This window comes from Callithrix jacchus, chromosome 14 (genome assembly GCF_049354715.1).
Source record: "Callithrix jacchus isolate 240 chromosome 14, calJac240_pri, whole genome shotgun sequence".
Taxonomy (NCBI): domain Eukaryota; kingdom Metazoa; phylum Chordata; class Mammalia; order Primates; family Cebidae; genus Callithrix; species Callithrix jacchus.
Window position 1 is genome coordinate 72,792,195 of NC_133515.1, and position 18,696 is coordinate 72,810,890.

General features: G+C 54.6%; 1 protein-coding gene across 1 annotated transcript; it reads right to left on the reverse strand.

Moving 5' to 3' along the window:
* Positions 1-2,347: 2,347 nt before the first annotated feature.
* On the reverse strand, positions 2,348-13,094 carry PKDCC (protein kinase domain containing, cytoplasmic). Its single transcript, XM_002807542.6, has 7 exons — positions 12,276-13,094; positions 7,458-7,580; positions 6,515-6,786; positions 5,805-5,884; positions 5,440-5,547; positions 3,466-3,639; positions 2,348-3,260 (listed from the first exon to the last, which is right to left on the reverse strand). The coding sequence occupies exons 1-7, from the start codon at positions 12,912-12,914 to the stop codon at positions 3,175-3,177; spliced, it is 1,482 nt and encodes a 493-aa protein (XP_002807588.2). The 5' UTR covers positions 12,915-13,094; the 3' UTR covers positions 2,348-3,174.
* Between the last annotated feature and the right edge of the window lie 5,602 nt (positions 13,095-18,696).

An 18,696-nucleotide genomic window follows, 5' to 3' on the forward strand; every position in this document is an offset into this window, starting at 1 on the left:
CTGTGAAGCAGATTATTCATCTGAAATTTACATTTGAACAAATGGAGGTTCAGGGAGGTTGTCATGAACCAGATCACACCGAGCAAAAAGCAGAACTGTCTGGGCTCCTGCCCAGCTCCGGCTGGCTCCAGAGCCTCCTGGGGAACCACTAGGCCACACTGCCCTCCTGCATTGCTTCTTCAATTCAGGAATGCAACTGCGGGATCCCTTCCCAACCCCCACCCTTGTCTTCCCTCCTCTGGTGCATGTCACCTGAGGCTTCAGTTGGGTGAATGTATTTTTTCCATCCACTACGCCTGGGAATCACTCGCATTGCAGTGGAGCAGAAAGAACACGGGCTTGGTGGGTGGAAGGGGAGGTGCCATGTGTTTCTGGCTGAAACCGGTGGCTCCCTGTGACAGGCTGTCCAGGAGAGGAATGATTTTGCTTCAGGCTTTCCTTTACCTCCCCTTTCTTTCTGGCACTCCATCCCCTCTCCATTCCCAGTTGCAAATGCCCTTCTCTTGACTCCGCAGGACTGAGTCTGGCCATTTTTGCCCCCAGAAATAGGTTCTGGGACAAGGCTCACTCACTGAGGAAGAGGCTGTCCACCATCCCCTTCAGCCACTGTGTGTGAGTCTTTCTAAGATGTTCTGCCTGGCAGGGCCTCCATGTCAGTATGTTACATACTCACAGGAGGAGGCGCTTCGCGAACTCTCACTTAGACGCTTCTTGCTGTAATGGCTCCCTTCTGGGACGCAGCACTTAGTACTACCGGACAGAGCGCAGGCTTGGAGGGAGCCTGGATTAGAATGCTCGCTCAAACACTTAGCAGCTGTGGCCTGGGATTCAGTTTTCAGGACTGTGAAACTGGAATAATTTTGTACCTTGCTGAGGCCAGAGCCTGGTCCTCTGGAAGTATTATTTCCCTCTGTCCCTCTCCAGGGCCTGGTGAACCCCTGGTCTGGAAATCTCTCGAAGCCAGGAGGACACTACTTGGTTCACTTTGGTCTTTTGGATCTTTTTCCCCAGAGTCACGTGGTTCCTGGGTGCTGCGGGCCTCTCTGCTGGTCATCACTGGATCCTTGGGTCCCTCTACACTGCCCTGCCCTTGCACATTTCCTGGCCCAGCCCCCTCCCCTCAGGTTCTCATCACTTCTGCCCCGCTGTGCCTCCTTGGTGGATGTGGTTCCTCTGGCCCTCAGAACCCCATAGGCCATATGACAGTTGGAGGGTAACAGGATTGTGTAAAACCCAGGACTGGATCATGTGGGGTGGGCTACCCATGTTGCATCTAGTGAGTTCAGCTAGAGAAAGAGGCCCTGGCATGGTGGAAGCTGAGGTCCTCTTTTGAGGGATCAGGATGGTCTGAGAGTGGGGAGCTTGGCAGGATTTGGCTGCGTTGTCATGGTGTGAGGCTCTGTGGAGGTTCTGCCTCACCGCCACACCCACAATCACTAAGCCCAACACCAGAGGCAAGATGTGGTGTGTGTGCTGGGGATGGCAGCAGCGAGCTGCGGCCCTGAGGGTCACAGCGATGATTATGATGGGGGCTCCAGGGCTAACACGACTTAAACCACAGGGACATCTCGTTACGTGAGAAATGACACCAACCACGTCTGTTGAGGAGAAATCGGGTTCTGAGTTAAAGTTTGGTAATTCTTTTTAGAGCCTCCAAGGGGGTGTGCCTGTCAAGAATATTCTAGAAGTAGAATGGTGTACAGGAGAGAAGATGTGGGTTTCAAGTCAGAAGACCTGCATTCATGGCGGGGCTCTCTGGCATCGTGTGATCCTGAGCCGCAGGACCCTGGTTTTGCTCTGGGCTTGGACACAACCCAGCTAGACCTTCCCTCCTAAACTCGACAAAGTGGAAGCTGGTCTTTCCACAGACACACCTTTCTTCTGACTGTTCATGTATTTCATTTTCAGAGAAAGACTCAGGAAAGCTTAGTGCCCATGACCTTGTGATGGGCCCAGGCAGGTCCAACCCTGTGCAGAAGTAAAGCTGACCCACCTACAGGTTGTTCAGGAGCCCCTGGTGACCGCTTCGTGGCTGACATCCCACCATGAGGACATCACTCCATTGGGTTAGGGCTTCATACATAAGAAGCTGGTCTGTGTAAAAATGAGAACTTCCTTGGGGGAAAGGGGAGTCCCCACGTCTTTTTGGGGGACAAGATGTGGAGGGCCCAGCTGGAGGTGGGCACCATGAATGGGAGCAGGACCTGAAAACACTTCGTGATGACATCAGGGCTTGCTGCTGAGATTTCACTCAACTTCCCTTGTGACACATGCATCCCCACAAACATAATATACCAAGGACATAGGACCAAGAAGTCACAACCTAAGAAACTGTTGCTGGGGAAGATTTTGCTGTGAAGCATCATTTTATTAACTGATTTTATTTTTTTTTACAAAAATAAACAATTTAACGAACAAGAAGTACAAAAGATTCTGGATATTCAAACTCCAGGAAGGGGGAGAGCCTGGTTTTGGCTGCTTTGCGGCTTTCATTGAAAGCAAATGAGGCAGAAAGGCCCCAGCCCCACCCCGCCCCAGGTCCTGGCTCAAACCGCACCTGCTCTCCAACCCCAGTCTTGGCTCATGCTGAGATGTGCACCTTTGCCCCTGACCCCTGGGCTGGCCTGGGAGTGCCCCCTGTCGGGAGGTCAGGGACATCCTCCCCAGGTACAGAATCACCAACATCCCAGAGCATCCCCCGCCAAGTCTCCTGTCCAGAGCTAAGCTGAGAGAACCCCCGCGGTGGATTGTCCCCATGCAGCCCCCGCGCCTGCTGTGGCATGTGCAGCAGCAGCAGCAGCAGGGCTTCAGCTACATTCTCATGCTACTGAATACAGTGATGGGGCTGCCTATGGAACTGTCTCAGGGAGAAGCACAGCCCCCACTGGGGAGACTAGCCTGAGCCTTGCTTGCCACCCAGTGGGTTGGAGAGGCAGTCATCCCCCATGATTCCTGGCCTGGGAGCCAGCAGTCCCATAGCTAGGCCGGTAAACTCACATTTTAACATTTGGCATTATTGCACGTTTGTCCTGGTCACATCGGTATGTCCGGGATGTCAGTTTTGTCTGCAGGGGTTCCCAGGTGACACGCAGCACTGCTACTGCAAGTCACTCCCTGCACAGGCAAGCCCAGCCGCTGAGGATAGTCAGCTGGTCAGCTGAGCCCTCAGACAGGTCAGCCAGAGGCCTTCACATAGGTGGTCTTGTTGGGATCAGGGACCACTTGGCTCCATCCAGTCTTGAAAAAGACCAGCTGCCGACCTGGGGGCAGAGGTGAGAGGTAACAGGGCTGGATGTTTCTCTCCCTGGAGGCAGGGCCATTCTCCCTAATTTGACTGCCTTGAAGACACATATACCTCTCTCATCATCTCCACATCCCCTCTGGCTTCCGATGGGGAACCACTATCTGTCAATCTCCAGAGAGGTCCTGCCATCTCCTTTGGAAGGCCTTCTCCCACTGACTCACCTGTCCAGGTGGTCTGGTTTGTGACCACAAAGGCTCGGCACTGGGCATGGCTCTCACAGACATCCACAGCCTCAGCCAGGCTGAACACTGAAAGGAGACAGCTCCCGTGGTGGTAGGAGGGCCAGCAGCGGTAGTCTTCCTGGGGGATGTCGCTGTCTGGGATGCGCTGGTACTCTGTGGGTTGGGGATGGAGTAAAATGAGAACTCTGAGAACTCTGTATGCCCAGGGAGACTACTCAGAGATGTGCCACTTTCTGAAAAGGGAAGCAAGACTCATTTCCTAGGTGAAAGCTTAACTCCAGCCTTGCCCCCTAGCATGGAAATGAAGGCATTTACCGCTGTTAAAACTGGGCTGCATGCTCAATAAAGACAAAGAACAGATTTGGTTTTCAGGAGATACATATCTCCCAAATCTAAGGGCAGCTGGTTCAGGCAGTACGAGATAGCAGGCACATGCGTGGGGACAGACGTATACGGGGACATGCGGAGCCCCAGCTGTCTAGGCTAATTGCTGAGGTCAGGACATTTTACACAGTTACAGCCAGGCTTCTCAAACTTCAACGTGCATGTGAATCACCAAAGACTCTTGTTAAAATGCATATTGTATTTTTTTTTTTGATGGGGTCTCACTCTGTTGCCCAAACTAGAGTACAGTGGCGCAATCATAGTTCACTGCAGCCTTGAAATCACGGGCTCAAGGGATCCTCCCATCTCAGCCTCCCAAAGTGCTGGGATTACAGGTGTGAGCCACCATGCCTGGCCAAATGCAGATTATGATTCTGTAGGTCTGGGGTGGAACTGAGAACCTGCATTTCTAACCAGCATCCAGTGTGGCCTGCAAAGGGTTCAGAGCAACCCTCATTCACATATTCTCCTGGCCTTGAGGAGAGAAGTTAGGCTAGTTCCACAGACAGGCCTGGGATGGAAGGGAGTCAGGGTCTTTTGAAGTTAAGAGGCATGCAAATGGACTAAAATGCAAAAAATCTATGGCTAGAGTGGGGAAGGGGCTGCAGGAAAAATCTGAGCTCTCATACAGAGAGAGCCTCAGAAACTGAACATTCACAATCAGTGAGTGGCTCAGCTGCTGGCCTCTTGTTTGCTCCTGTCTTTCCCACTGCCTGTAGAGCCCCAGCTTTGGACTGATAATGCAGAAGCCCTGGGCCTCTGGCCACCCCGCCCTCCTGCCTCCTTCTCCTACCAGGGACTAGACCAAAGTCCAGGGCTGACTGTGATTTACAGCCCCATAAACGGCATCCTCAGGGACAGAGACAGCCATTGTTCACCTCGTTAAACTTTATTTACAGGGCTAACAGGGCTCCCCCACCCCTAAGACTAGCCAGAGCTCCCTGAATATGGAGTCTTCTCACCCCTCAACCCCGGCCAATCCCAGCTAAACCCCAGGGCTTCAGCAGAAGGACCATCGCCTATAACCAGGGGCTGGAATTCTCCCCCTGCCCTGGGGCTTCTTGGCTGGTTTCAGCATGGGCCTCCCCTAATGTCCAGTGCCCTTCAAGCCCCGGGAGGTTAGAGGAAGCAAACATATACTGTGTTCTAGCTGTGTCATAGGAAGTGCACTAATTGCTTTCACACATTTCACTTGACATTTAATTCCCATAAGAATTTGGTAATGTGGGTAAAAGTGAACCCAATTCACAGATGAGGAAACTGAGGTTCAAGGAGTAACTTGCTCAAAGTCACAGAGCCAATATATGATAGGGTTTGGAGCCATCCAGAGTAGGGGTGTCAGTGCCCACCCCCAAACTGAAGGCAGGATTATAGTTGCTGTAGCTCAGCTAGAGATGGAACCTCAAATTACTCCATGTCAATCTCTCCATGACTCTATGTGAGCCCCTAGAGTGGCCTTTGGAGACAAGGGTCCCCAGAGAAAAGGTGAGCCTCTTAGCCTAGTTGGGGGGGTCACTCACCCACCACCCTGTTTCCTGCTTCCCTGCTGACCAGGTGGGGGCCACTCACCAGCGCTGCTGCTTGCCGTGGAGTTCTGCAGATACTGCCCGCTCCGGTACAGGTGCAGCACCTTCTCCAGCTGGGCCAGGGTCTCATCCACCCCCCAGGTGAGCTCTCCTGCAGAGTACAGTGTGGCTAAGACGAGATGCCCAGAGCTCCCACTCCTCTCTGAAGCCGGCAGCCAGTTGCTCCCTCCTCTGCCTCTGGAGCCTGTGCCCCAGTGAACAGAGGGCCAGGGAGGGAGAGTGTGCTGTAGAATGCCTCCTTAGGAAATGATGGTTTCTGGACCCCGTGCTGCCCTGAGTTGTTTTTCTCCCCACTTTTGCTGGGGGAGGGGCAGGTACATGGAAGCAGATGGGCCCTGGAGAGCTCACCTGTGGCATTGACAATGCTGTCCAGTAGAGGCCGCAGTGAAGGCGGGGCACTGTGAGGCAGGAGGTATGTGAAGAAAAACCTGCAACAGAGGACACCAGTGGCTCAGGGGCCCAGCCTGTAGAGACACAGGAGTAGAATGCTAACCTGGCCAGGGAGCTGGAACCCTCAGGCCTAGCAACCATGCAGACACCCGGGTGCGCTGTGAAGTCTACTCAGCCTTGGGAGAGGGTTCTGCACACATGCTAAGACCACACCTAACTTCATACTAACTGAAACCAGGGGCCTGCTTTCCATCCCTTCCCAGGGCCTGCCCAACCTGCCAGCCCCATATTATCCCCTGCCTGACTCCTGCTGTCCGAGCAGCCCCATGGTTGGGATCTGGAGCACAAGGGCCCAGGTGGGAAGCAGGGGTGGGGGGGTGCGGTGCCAGTGTCATCAGCCCTAGGCTCTGAGTCCAACACTATTTTAAGAAGCCTCCAGCTGCCACCCTCTAACCCAGATTCTCCTTGGAGCTGTCTATTTTTAGCCTCCCCACTTGAAGCCTGAATATTCCCTTCTGGGCAGGGTGGAAGCCTTCCCCCGCTCTATGACTCCAATGGTCAAGGCTGAGTCTTCTGCCCTAGCTGGACTCCACGTTGGCTCGCTCCCTGCCATGCCCTCCTGGCCCATTCTTCCTCGATGGAGTTCCTGAGTGGGGGGTGGAGGTCACCTGTAGGCATTATAGAGGTTCCGCTTCTCATTCATGCCCTCGCACCAGCCCTGGGCTGAGCAGGACAGGGTGAAGTTCCTGGCTGGAAACTCGAGTATGCAGTCGGCACTGGTGGCACATGGCGTCTCCTCCACACGTGCATCATCCAGGTCTGTCACCTTCAGCTCCCCATCTACCAGCACAAACTGCCGAGGGCGGAAGTCCAGCAAAGTGACGGAGCCCAGTGGGGAATGGGCCAGGTGGTGGAGGAGGCGGCCCAGGCTCAGGCAGATCTGAGGGCCAGAAAAAAAGACTGCTCACTGCATCGCTCCTGGGTGTGTGTCTGTGGGGCTCGAGGACACCTTCCTTTTGGAATCTGGACTTCGCTTGTGGGGGTCGGCACTTCTCTTCTATAGGCCCCAGTGCTTCACAAAGGCCAAGGTCAGCAGCCTTAGAGAGGAGGCCAGTGATTTCCTATTAACTCTCGGCTGGCCTGATGCTGCAAATAATATGGAGTGGGTGGGTGGGAAACGGCCGCAGAGGGTCTGGGGATACTGCGTCTCTTCCCTGAAGTTGCATCCTGAATGTAGTTTTAGTTCAGTGTATGGAAATAGTGGGAGGGTCAAGATGATACCAAGGTCTTTCCTAGTTCTAGGACCTGGCCCTCCTGTAGCCAGGCTGAGTGTGAGTGTGTGTTCCCCTCTTTAGGGTGCCAAGCCCCCACAAGTTGGTGTATATACATGCATGGGGAGGGGTGAGGAGGGCAAGGGCACAGAGTGTCAGGATTCTCTATGTCTTGCTTCTTTTATGAACTCTTTGGCCGGTGGCTGAGTCAGCCTGTGCGCCTTCCTCCCCTCCCTCTCCCTGGGCCGAGGAGGAGTAGAAGCTGCTCTGGAGGGCTGGTCTTCTAAGGGAGAATCTTCCCAGCAAGGAGCCGAGGGCCCGAGCCCTCCTCTGCGCTCACTCGGAATCGATCCTCCCAGGAAGTCTGCAGCAGCTGGATCATTTCTACAGGGGCGCCCAGCTCCGTGATGGTGGTCAGCGTGTCTGGGATGTCCTCGCTGTCCTGGTAGCAGTAGCCATAGAGCTGGGGAAAGATGAGGGCAGGTCATTAGGTCACAGGGTGGGGTGGGGACAGGGAAGGGCTGGACTGTCAGGCGCTCCCTTTCTCTCCCCCAACACCATCCCTAGGCCTTTGCTTCAGCTCAGGCCAGAAGAGAATGGCAGCAAAGCCTCGGAAGCTTGCCCTCTCTTACCTGCAGTCAGAGTTCCAACTGACCACATCAGCTCCTCATCCCTTCTGACTCAGGTGAATGGGCAGATGTTGCCACTGTGAGTTAACCCTGTGGCAGACACCACGCTAAATTGCTCTATGTGCATAACTCAATTCTTATAATAACCCTAATGAGTGCAGCAGGTGTCATTATTGTCTCCAACTTCAGGTAAGGAAACCGACTCAGAGAAGTTAAGTTACTTGTATAAGGTCACATAGCTGATCAGTGCAGGAGCTAAGAAGTGAATTTATGCCACTTGGATTCCACAACCTGTTTTCCTCTTCTCTTTTTCTTTTTTTTTTTTTTGAGACAGTCTTACTCTGTTGCCCAGACTGGAGTGCAGTGGCATGATCTTGACTCACTGCAACCTCTGCCTCCTGGGTTGAAGTGATTCTCCTGCCTCAGCCTCCCACGTAGCTGGGATTATAGGCATTTGCTAACATGCCTGGCTAATTTTTGTATTTTTAGTAGAAACAGGGTTTTACCATGTTGGCCAGGCTGGCCTCGAACTCCTGACCTGCCTGCCTCGGCCTCCCAAAGTGCTGGGATTACAGGCATGAGCCACTATGCTCAGCCACAACTTGTTTTTTCTAAGAATGCTGTTTGCTAATACACAAGCCAGCAAACGACTGGCCATCATCCCTCCTCCCCTCCTCCAATCTGTATCTATCCCTCATCATTTCTACCTTCTGGCAGCTTCAGTTTTCTCTAAATGGGTCTTAAGGAAGGAAAAGCAAGTTCTCTCAGATTGGTAACAAGTGTTGATAAGAATGAGGTACCTGAGAGCACATCCTTGGGTGTGTTTTACATATGAGTGCTATGTGTCAGTGGAGTTGGTAGTGAGTGATGGTTCCTCTTGGAAGATCAGTTCTTTTTCTTTCTTTTATTTTTTGAGATGGAGTCTGCTCTATCTATCGCCCAGGCTGGAGTGCAGTGGCATGATCTCAGTTCATTGCAACCTCCACCTCCTGGGTTCAACCTGTCTCAGCCTCCCAAGTAGCTGGGATCATAAGGATGTGCCACCATGCCCGCCGAGGTAATTTTTGTATTTTGAGTAGAGATGGAGTTTCTCCATGTTGGTCAGGCTGGTCTTGAACTCCTAACCTCGTGATCCACCTGCCTTGGCCTCCCAAAGTACTGGGATTACAGGCATGAGCCACCGAGCCTGTAGGAGGACCAGTTCTTTTGGGGTTATGGTCACAGGGAACTGTCCACTGTATATCATCTGGGGAGAAGCTCTGTACTGCCCAGGGACTTCTGGGAAGTACAGCCTGACTGTCACTCCCACCTAAGCAGCATCCACAGGCTTCCCCCTGGCTCTTCTGACACACTCCACAGCAGCTAGGGACTCCTACAGTGCTCAAAACAACCAGCACCCTGTGGGGTAGAAATGCAAAGGCTGAGCTGTCCAGGCCCAACTAGAGGGAGAGGGGAGCTACGTGGTGGAGGGGTAGGGATGCTGAGCCCAAGGCCTGGATATCTCTGTGCACTGACACCCTCGTGCCATCACTCACACCCTCTCCAGAGCCACTCCTGGGAAGAATGCCCCCTCAGTTCCCGTCATCCTGTTGGCACCAGGAAAGGCCTCACTCTTGGGCTGTGACTTGGGGGGCTGGGGCAGCTTCAAGCACCCTCTTTTTCTCTCTCCACCCCCTCCCCACCAATCCAGGGAGGCCCCAGACCCTGGTGGGGTGGGGGAAGGTAAGGGGAACAGCCCTGGGGCCTGGTTCTCATTTTCTTGCCCAGAGTCTGAGCCTTTGTGGGAAACTTCTGAAGGTTATTAAACACCCGGAGGTCGTTAAATGTGCTGTTAACGAGGTATTAATCAACACCCCTCAGGAAAAAATAAAAAGACACCATTAACCCCCCCAGGAAGCGTGAGGCTGAGCATTTCAGTCACATCTTTTGTTCGGCTGGGAGAAGAAATACACTCTAGCAGGGCCAGAATCTGGGCCCAGGCAGGCCTGGGGGCCCCACGATGACAGGGAGAGGTGGGGAGAGGTTGAGGGGAGGGAAGACCCTTGTGCCCTTTGGCCCTAGGCTATAGAGGAGTCAGTCACGTGAGGGAGTGTGTGTGCGCGTGTGTCAGGGGCGGGATGGGGAGGGGTCAAAGAAGATGGATAGAAAGATCTCACCCAGGCAGTCCCCATGACCAGAAAAAGCCCTGGGAGGTGCCGTGGGGCCTGCTAGCCTGGGCATTTTCTATTAGAAGCCACAGCACCAACTTTGGGCTGCTCGGAGAGGGAGGGTGTTGGGCCTGCACAACTAGGAACTCTAGAAATGTTCTCTGGCTCCTCCCCAGTTCAGCAAACAGTCAAACGGTTTTCGAAATTTTAAATGATTCAGAGGAATTAAAGCCGCATTATTTTGAGTGCCCTGTACACCTGCCCTGAAGCCTTCCAGGCAGGAAGATCCCCTTGTCGGCTTCCCTGCCGGCAAAGACAGCTGCTGAGGAAGCCAGAGGGACCCCAGCCTGGCGGTCAGAGGACGAACGAACTGGGGAGACCCACCCTCAAAGCAGCCCCTAAACTCACACTAAAGGGCTCCCTTTTCACTTTTCCTGGGTAGAGAGGACCTGCAACCCTCTCTCCCTTAGCAACTTTTGTCCCCTGGTGCCACTAACTCCTTTAGGACTCTACAATAGAGTCACATAGCCAATCCCAGACAACCCTGGGCTTGGTTTGGTAAGGGAAGAGTGAAAACTATTCTGTTGGAATTTTTTTCTTTGGTGTCTTCAGAATTGGGCTGGGGGCCTGACATTTCAGAGAAGGACCATCCTGTGATATATGTGATATATTTCAGAGGAGGATCATCCTGTGGGGCGTTAGCTGAATGCTGGTCAGGACGTTTGGGTGCGGAGAGTGAGGGAGACGTTTCTTAAGAGATAGGAAAGCACATCAAACATCAAACCCTTCAAAAGGAGGGGAGTCTTGAGTCAAGTAACTAAGACTTTATGTCCTGCTAAGTCCCTCAAGACCTCTCCACCCCCTCAGGATCTGGCTGACACCCTAGAGTTTCCAAAAAGTTCCCAAGAGTCCCTGGGAAGCAAAGAGTACAAGATCCTCCCAGTCAGAATGGCCACGTAACCAGGGGCTCACTCCCTGAAGCTGCAGACACAGTGTGAGCTGTGCAGGCTTCACCACACGCCACTGCTGGTTCTGCTGAGCTCCTGAGACCAGTGCAGAGCCCAGGGCCTGGTCACAAGTGTCTGACCAGGGTGCGGGAATACAAGGTGGGGGGTGGAGTTGGGGGAGACTGGGAGCCAACAGGAGCTTAAACAGCTTTTGGGCCAATCTCCTATTCTACCATGTCCACCCATCTCTCCAGGGCTGGGGTACCATCTCACTCCTGAGGAAAGGAGAGAAGGACTCCTGGGTTTCCAGTCATTTCTGCTGGGTGCAGAAAGGTTAGTTTGAGTGGGCTGGGAGGTGGAATGTGTGTGCAAGATTTATCCTCTGGAGAGGCTGCACACACCCCATGTTCACCGGGCCGAGTGGTCAGGATTCCCCTCTCAGTTTACTTAGACATGTGCAAAGGCCACAGTCTGTCTGATCTTAGGATGGAGGGAGACCTGAGAGAGAGGACTTAGAGTGTGTTAGGGCAGTGCTGGGACGGTGAGAGGCTCACTTTAAGTCTAGCTTGGAGGGGACAAGGTGGGGGTTTCATCTCTTCCTCCTGTGTGTCTCCAGTGAACAGGTGAGGCAGAGTCCCGTGGAGTAGGAACCTGGGCATTTGGCCTTCTCAACCTTCCAGCCTCTCGGCTATATACACTCAGAGAGTGTGACATTTAGACCCTCAGGCTGCCCGTCTGTCTACTGAGCTGAGACCTTGAAGCTTCTCTAGGGGGTCAAGGACCCCTTTTAAGGCCTGAGGAACCCTCGGTTCACTTCTGGGAAGGGCTGCACTCCCTTTTTCTAGCCTGCTCCCCAGCCCCCTTCAGTGTCTTCTGGGGGGCTCTGGGTGTGTGTTTGTGGGGGTGGGCAGGGAGATTCTCTGGGAGTCAAGCCTGACACACGGTCTCTCTTCAGCCCTTCCCAAAACCGTTGCTGTCCCGTCTCATTTTCAAAGTCACTGGAAGTTGAGAGAAGTTTCATCAAGAAGGGGGATGTTACCACACAGTTGGAATTCTGACTCAGGTGTCTTGGCTTAGGGTCATTTTGGCTGGGGTAATATCCTGGTGTTCAACATCCCAATTCCAGCCTGGAGGAGAAAGTCCTAAGTCTTAATGGACTGCCCCACCCCCTGAGTTTTGGAAGCCTCCGTCCTGGCCTGTCTTGAAGAGATGTGTGAATGCCGAGAAACCCAGGAGTTCTTCGGTAAAGGGACGCCCACCCAGGGGTGAGAAGCAGGGTGGTCCAGTAGGAAGCGCCATGGTTCGGTTTCTGCATCTAGCTTAGCCTGGGCGTACTCACTGGCACTCCAGATCAAGGGGTTCTCTTCCAGCCAGAGTGACAAGGGCTTGGGCACTCCCAGCCAACACCGTCACCCCCGCGTCCCCACCCTCGTACCTGCAGCACGTTGGGGTGCCGCAGCCGCTCCAGCAGCACCATCTCCTTAAGCAGCTTGTGGGCCGCCAGCCGATAGCAGCCCCTCCGTACCCCGAACTCGCGCACGCAGCTGCCCAGATCGTGCCCGCTGAAGTCCACCGCCTTGAGCGCCACCGCGGCGCCGCCGGGCAGGCGGACCCGGTACACGGCCTTGGTGTAGCCTGAGCCCACGTACTGAGCGCCGGACACGTTGCGAAGCGCGGCGCAGCCCAGGCGCTGGCCCGGGCCGGGGGAGGCTGGGCCGGGAGCCGGGGGCCAGCCCGGGGCGCCGTCGGGCAGGGGCCGGGCCCAAGGGGGTCGGGGGCGCTGCAGGCCCGGCCCGCCCGGAGCCAGGTCCATTAGGCGCCGCCGCTCCGGCCGGCCAGCCCCGGGCCCCGGCTCCCCACGGGAATAGCGCTGCACCTCCTCGTAGCGCGCCCGGATCTGCCGGGCCAGCTCCCCGCGACCCCCGCGACGGCCCGGGCCCCGGGCCGGCGAAGGCTCAGGGGACTGGCCTGGCCGCGGAGGCTCCGAGCCCGGAGCGAAGAGCACGTTGAGGACGGAGCCCAGCAGGAAGGAGGCGCAGAAACCCGCGGCCACTGCCGCCCGCCGGCGCCGCATCGCTCCCCTCCCCCCGGCCGGCCGGCCCCGCGCGGCTCCCCGGCCCCGGCCCCGGGAGGCTCAGGCTCCGAGGCGGCTCCGATCTGCGCCCCGCCGGCCCCCTGCCCAGCCTGCGCGCATGGCCCCGGCGGCCCCGACCTCGGCCCCTCGCGGGCGACACATCGGCCTGACACTTGCCTCCCTGCCGCCCTGCCCCCGCTGCTTATAAGGCCCAGAGCCGCCTCCGCCCCCGCCCCTCCGCCTCCGCCTCCCGGCTCCCGGCCCGAGCCCGTCCTCGGCGCCGCCCCCTCCGGCCGCCCGGCCCGGCCTTCCCCGCTGACTGACAGCGGGACCTCCTCCCGCGGCCGTCCGGGCCTGGGAAGCTGCGCGGAGGCGGCTCTGGCCCTGCCCAGCCCGCGGCCCCCGGAGCTCCGGCTGGGGGAGCGGGGAGGGGGCGGCGGCGTCCGGAGGCGCGCGGGGGCTTGGCGCCCAACGCAAGGGTGGATAACGGGTCCGGGGTGGCGGGATAACGGGACCGGGAGGTGGATAACGGAGCCGGCTGGGAAGCGTGGGGGGAAGATAAAGGGGCGAGGCCGGCGGGTAACGGGCTCCGGAGGGGACGAGCAGCTGGGTCCGGGGTGCGGAGATCCGAGTGATCTCAGCGCTCCCTCCTGGGACCGGGGGCCTCGGGGCGGGTTGGGCGCAGGGAAGGCGCCTCTCGCGGGTGGGACCGGGGGTGGCAGCTCCTGGCTCAGCCCTGGATTCCGGGTTGGGTCGATGGTGAGGGGGAGGCGGGCGCAGCCGGGCCAGCACCTGCGAGCGTGCGTGGGACAGGAGCTCTAAGAGTAGTGGAATGCTCGTGAGCTCGCCAGAGATGCCCTGTTCAATTCCTTTTACCAAGTGTTTCTAATTTTCCTTGTCCCTAACGCCTCAAATGTAGCTGGGGGTCGCTCCCTACCCCACAGGAAGCCTGGGGTCTGACGGGGTCAGCTTCGTATCGGGAGCCATGTGCATGCTAGTAGCTTGCGCAAAGAGTACGTTTGTGCCCACTGTCTGGAGTGTGTGCCTCTGCCTGTCTGAAGGGGCCATTGTGTCTGATGAAGGGAATGTGTACCTTGTGTGTAAGTTGGTGCTGACGCCACCAGAACTTCGGTCCCTCCTCCTCCCTCCCTGATTGCATCATTAGTGCTAATTGAGGGGCTTTCACACGCCAGTGCATTAGCTGTTTGGAGTGAGCTCCCCCCTCCTGGGAGAGATAAGCCGCTGCCCCTCCCCCTCGCAGCTCTCCGCTTCCCCACCGCTCTGAAACTGTCTAAGATCCTCTCACCTTCCAGGGCAGCTTCCTGCCTCTCTTTGGGCCAGGTTAATTTCTGTCCTCCTTAAGGTGTCAGAGATTGACTGGGGAAGGGTCAGGGAGGAGAAGGGTCCAGAGCCTCCTTTCTGTGGAGGTTGCGGGGGCTGCCCAGGAAGGGGAGATTTTCCCTGAAGAGGTCTGGCGTTCCTACAGAATCCAGGGTCTCTGTGATAAGAAAGGGACAAGAATTTCTGCCCTGTTGCTTTGAACATGGAAGGACAGAGGAGATGGCTGAGTCCCTGATCTCCAACCTATGGTCCTACTGAGGTGGGCCTTCCAGCCCGGACTCCTTGTCCTCTACGGCTTGGGGAGTTGGGTCCCAGTCCGACTTGGAAAGCATGGAAAGGCAGGGGGAAGGAAGCCACGATTCCTCTGAGAACACTGGGTCTGGTGGAGTCCGGTCTGTACCGATATAGCCGTTCTGCCCCGCACTGGGCCGTGGCTGCAGGCTGCCGGGTGTGGGGGGAAGGCTCTGAGCAGATGCCCTCCCCAGCCTTCACCAGATGTCTTTGGTCTAATTAACTGTGCTGGGAAAACCAACCTGGGTTTGTAAACAGAGCTACTGGCTAAAGTCAACAGGGAACAGCAGCAAACAGCAAACATTCGCCTCACACTCAGCCTCTCGGTCCAATTCAGGCCCCTGGGGAAAAGGGGGAGCTGGGTGGATCAAGAGCCCCCGTCAGGCTTCAGGCAAAGCCTGTCTGCCGGCGTCATTCCAATATGGCTGCTAGTTCCTTATCAGTTCCATGTCTTCTGGGGAGGAATGGGGATTCTGGGAGGAACAGTTACCATCCTAAGATAAGCTCTGTCCCCCTTCCAGCAATTCCCGATAAACATCTACCCAGCCAAACATCTCAATCCATGAGGAAGCTGGTGGGGGGTGGGGTGGGGAATATTCCCTGAAGAGCTTTCTTTGGGCCCTGTTCTATCCTTGTGTTTTGGAGAAACTTCTGAGAGTAAAACTTGGCATTGTGCGTCTACAGCTCAGAGTAGGTGAATATAACGTGAACATTGTTAAGTTCGTTACACATCATGTAGGTATTATAATAACACGTTCTGAAATTAGATAATTATTCCTGTGATATCTTTGCCAAGCTTCAGTGTTTTTGTTATGGTTTGAAAGTTCAAGGCACACAGGGGCCTGAGAAACAGGCACAAATGTGTGTGCAACACATACAGGTCCATGGAACAGTACGGAGCAGTAGCTCACACACAGGAACAAAGGCATCTCAGCAGCCTCCTTCTCATACTCACTCTGTCTCCCTCCCTAGCTCTCAGACACACAGACATATACAATCTGAGATGGAAATGGGTTTTTGGCTTCTGAAAGAAAGGGACTGAACTTTTTGAACAGATTAGAGTTTCTGAATTGGCAGTTCTTGAGTTCTTAACTATATTTTGCTTGTTTGCTTTTTTTTTTTCTTTCTTTCTGCCACCCAGGGAGAGGAATCATTTCAAAGAATTGAAATACATGAAATGTTGCTGCAGGCCCCTGATCTGCAGTCTGCCCACCCACTCAAAGACCAAGTGGAGCTCATAGCCTGTGCCTCACAGGCCAGAGTCTGCAGGCCAATGTCCAGCTCAGAGCCCTCTGCCATCTTCATTCAGAAGCGGTCAGATGGCAGCCCTCCCTGTCTTCCCCAGGGCTTCTGGCAGCCCTCAGACCACAGTGTCTATTCGAGGTCTAGAAGGCTCAGCCCGTCCAATGTTTTCTTGCTCCCTCTATCTTTCTGCCCTGCCCCTACCCCACCCAAAACACTTATTCGGATATTAATCCTTGGGTAAGGGGCAGATGGCCCAGACTCCAAAATGCTAAATTTCCTTGAAGGTGTCTTTGAATTACTTCTCTCTGCATGTTTCTGTCACATCATCCGAAACTGTGTGAATGGTTATTCCATCCTCCCAGCTGCCTTCTTTATTGTCCATCTTTTCCCTTCCAGGCCAAACTCATACACCACTTTGGAGTATTACTCTCCTACTAAAAAACCTGGAGGATAAACTGAACTGACCTTCAGCCTCCATGAGTTGGCCCCGGCACTCTGCCTAGGCCTGTGTCCCCCTTTCCATTCCTCCACACAAAGTCAGACTCCCCAGCCTGGTGCCTGCACTAGCTCCTGCTGCAGCCATCTGCGTTGTCCCATCAGGGCCCTCTCTCCCAGTTTCTCTTCCTGAAATGCCCTCGTCTAGCCTTTCTTTTCTTTTTTTTTCCTTGCTCTGTTGCCAGGCAGGTGTACAGTGGCACAATCTCAGTTCACTGCAACATCTGCCTCCCAGGTTTAAGTGATTCTCCTGCCTCACCCTCCTGAGTAGCTGGGACTACAGGAGTGCACCACCACACCGACCTAATTTTTGTATTTTCGGTAGAGATGGGATTTTACCATGTTGACCAGGATGATCCTGATCTCTTGACCTCATGATCTGCCCACCTCAACCTCCCAAAGTGCTGGGATTCCAAGCATGAGCCACCGTGCCCGGCCATAGCCTTTCCACTTAATTTTTGCTGAGTGGTCCTTCAAGGCCTCACAGAAAGTAGTGAGGTAGAGATAATGCTTCTGCAACTGGGATCCTGTTGCAGAAGGTCCCTGGGATATTGAGTGTCTATTCTTAGAGTTTTGTGGAGAAAGGAAATGTACAAAATATATGACTCAGGTCTTGGAAAACTTGATGTAGAGAACTTGGGATTCGAAAGCAGGGATTTAGTCTCATTAACTGAGTGACCTTGGGCAAGCTAGTTAACCTCTCTATGTATTAGTTTTCTCATTAAGAAAATGGGGGATAATACTAGTACTTTCCATATAAAGTTGTTGAGTGGATGAAATGCGAAACCAGAAAGTGCCTGGCATAGGATAAGCCCTCAGAATGTGTAGCCTACTATTGGTGTTAACACAAATTACAAACAAACATCAGTGATAACATCTTGGACAATTTGGTTGGGTGTAACTCTGCCAGGAGGCAGAAATAACTTGAACCCCTTCCCTTCCCTCCCTCCCTCCCTCCCTCCCTCCCTCTCCCCTCCCCTCCCCTTCCATTTCCTTCCCTTCCCTTCCTCTTTCTTTTTCTTTTTAAGATAGGGTCTTGGGTCTTGCACTGTTGCCCAGGCTGGAGTGCAGTGGCCCAACCTCTGTTCACTGCAACCTTCACTTCCCAGGTTCAAGTGATCCTCTCACCTCAGCCTCCCAAGTAGCTAGAACTACAAGTGTGAGCCACCATGCCCAGCTAATTTTTGTATTTTTTGTAGACAGGATCTCACAATGATGCCCAGGCTGTTCTTGAACTCCTGGGCCAAAGCAATCCTCCCACTTCAGCTTCTCTAAGTGCTAGAATTATAGGCTTGAACCACTTTTTTTTTTTTTTTTTTTTGAGATGGAGTCTCATTCTGTCACCCAGACTGGAGTACAGTGGCACGATCTTGGCTAACTGCAACCTCTGCCTCCTGGGTTCTATTGATTCTCATCCCTCAGCCTCCTGAGTAGCTGGGATTATAGGCGCCCACCACCATGTCCGGCTAATTTTTGTATTTTTAGTAGAGACAGGGTTTTAGCATGTTGGCCAGGCTGGTCTCGAACTCCTGACCTCAGGTGATCTGCCTGCCTGAGCCTCCCAAAGTGCTGGAATTACAGGCATGAGCCACCACACCCAGCCTGAACCACATTATATTCTGGTTCCCAAAGGTGAAATCTCTTAACCTCTTGGGCTCTCTTGTGCCTGGAATTTCCCCTTTTTCCAAAATCAGCAAACCAGTAATCCATCACTGGGAGGCCTCACCACTTCCCCTACACCGTAGTAAGCTGCAGAGGGAAGACCATGAATCAGGACTTGGGCTGAGCCTCCTGATGCCAGAGTCTGAGAGCAGGGACAGCCCCAGCTTGTCCTCCCTGGAGCAAGGCTGTAGGGGAGGGGACTGATTCTGAAAAGACAGGGGAAAGGGTGGAGCCAGGAAGCCGGCTCCTCCACCTCCACCTCCCCCAGGTAGGAAGTAAAGCTGACGTTTCCAAAATATAAAAAACAGATGATGAAGGTCAGGTTTCCTGCATGCTGGAGAGCGGGAGCCCCAAGGCAGAGTCCCCAAAAAATTATTAGAGGCAGAGACAGAGGAGAGAGTGAATGTGCAAACGGGAGTGCCGAGATAGACAAATAAGAAAGAAACAGAGAGATAGACAATAAAACCCTGAATCCTGAGAAAAGTAGTCAGACAAAGACAGAGGAAGCCACGGGCTCAGGAGAGATGCTTCCACCCGTTTCTGGAAAAGAGCTTAGTTCCCCTCCATGGGTCTCAGGATGGGAATATGAACCGTTTCAGCTCCGTGACCCTGTCAGAGGGGGAGGCCCTCCTGGAACCCAGAAACCAAAAGGCTCTGTGGGCCTCAGGGCCCTCACTGCCTGGGCTGGCCTCTATCTCTGCCTTGGTGTCTGTGGTCCCCAGCGTCCCTCTCAGACTCCTTCCTGCAC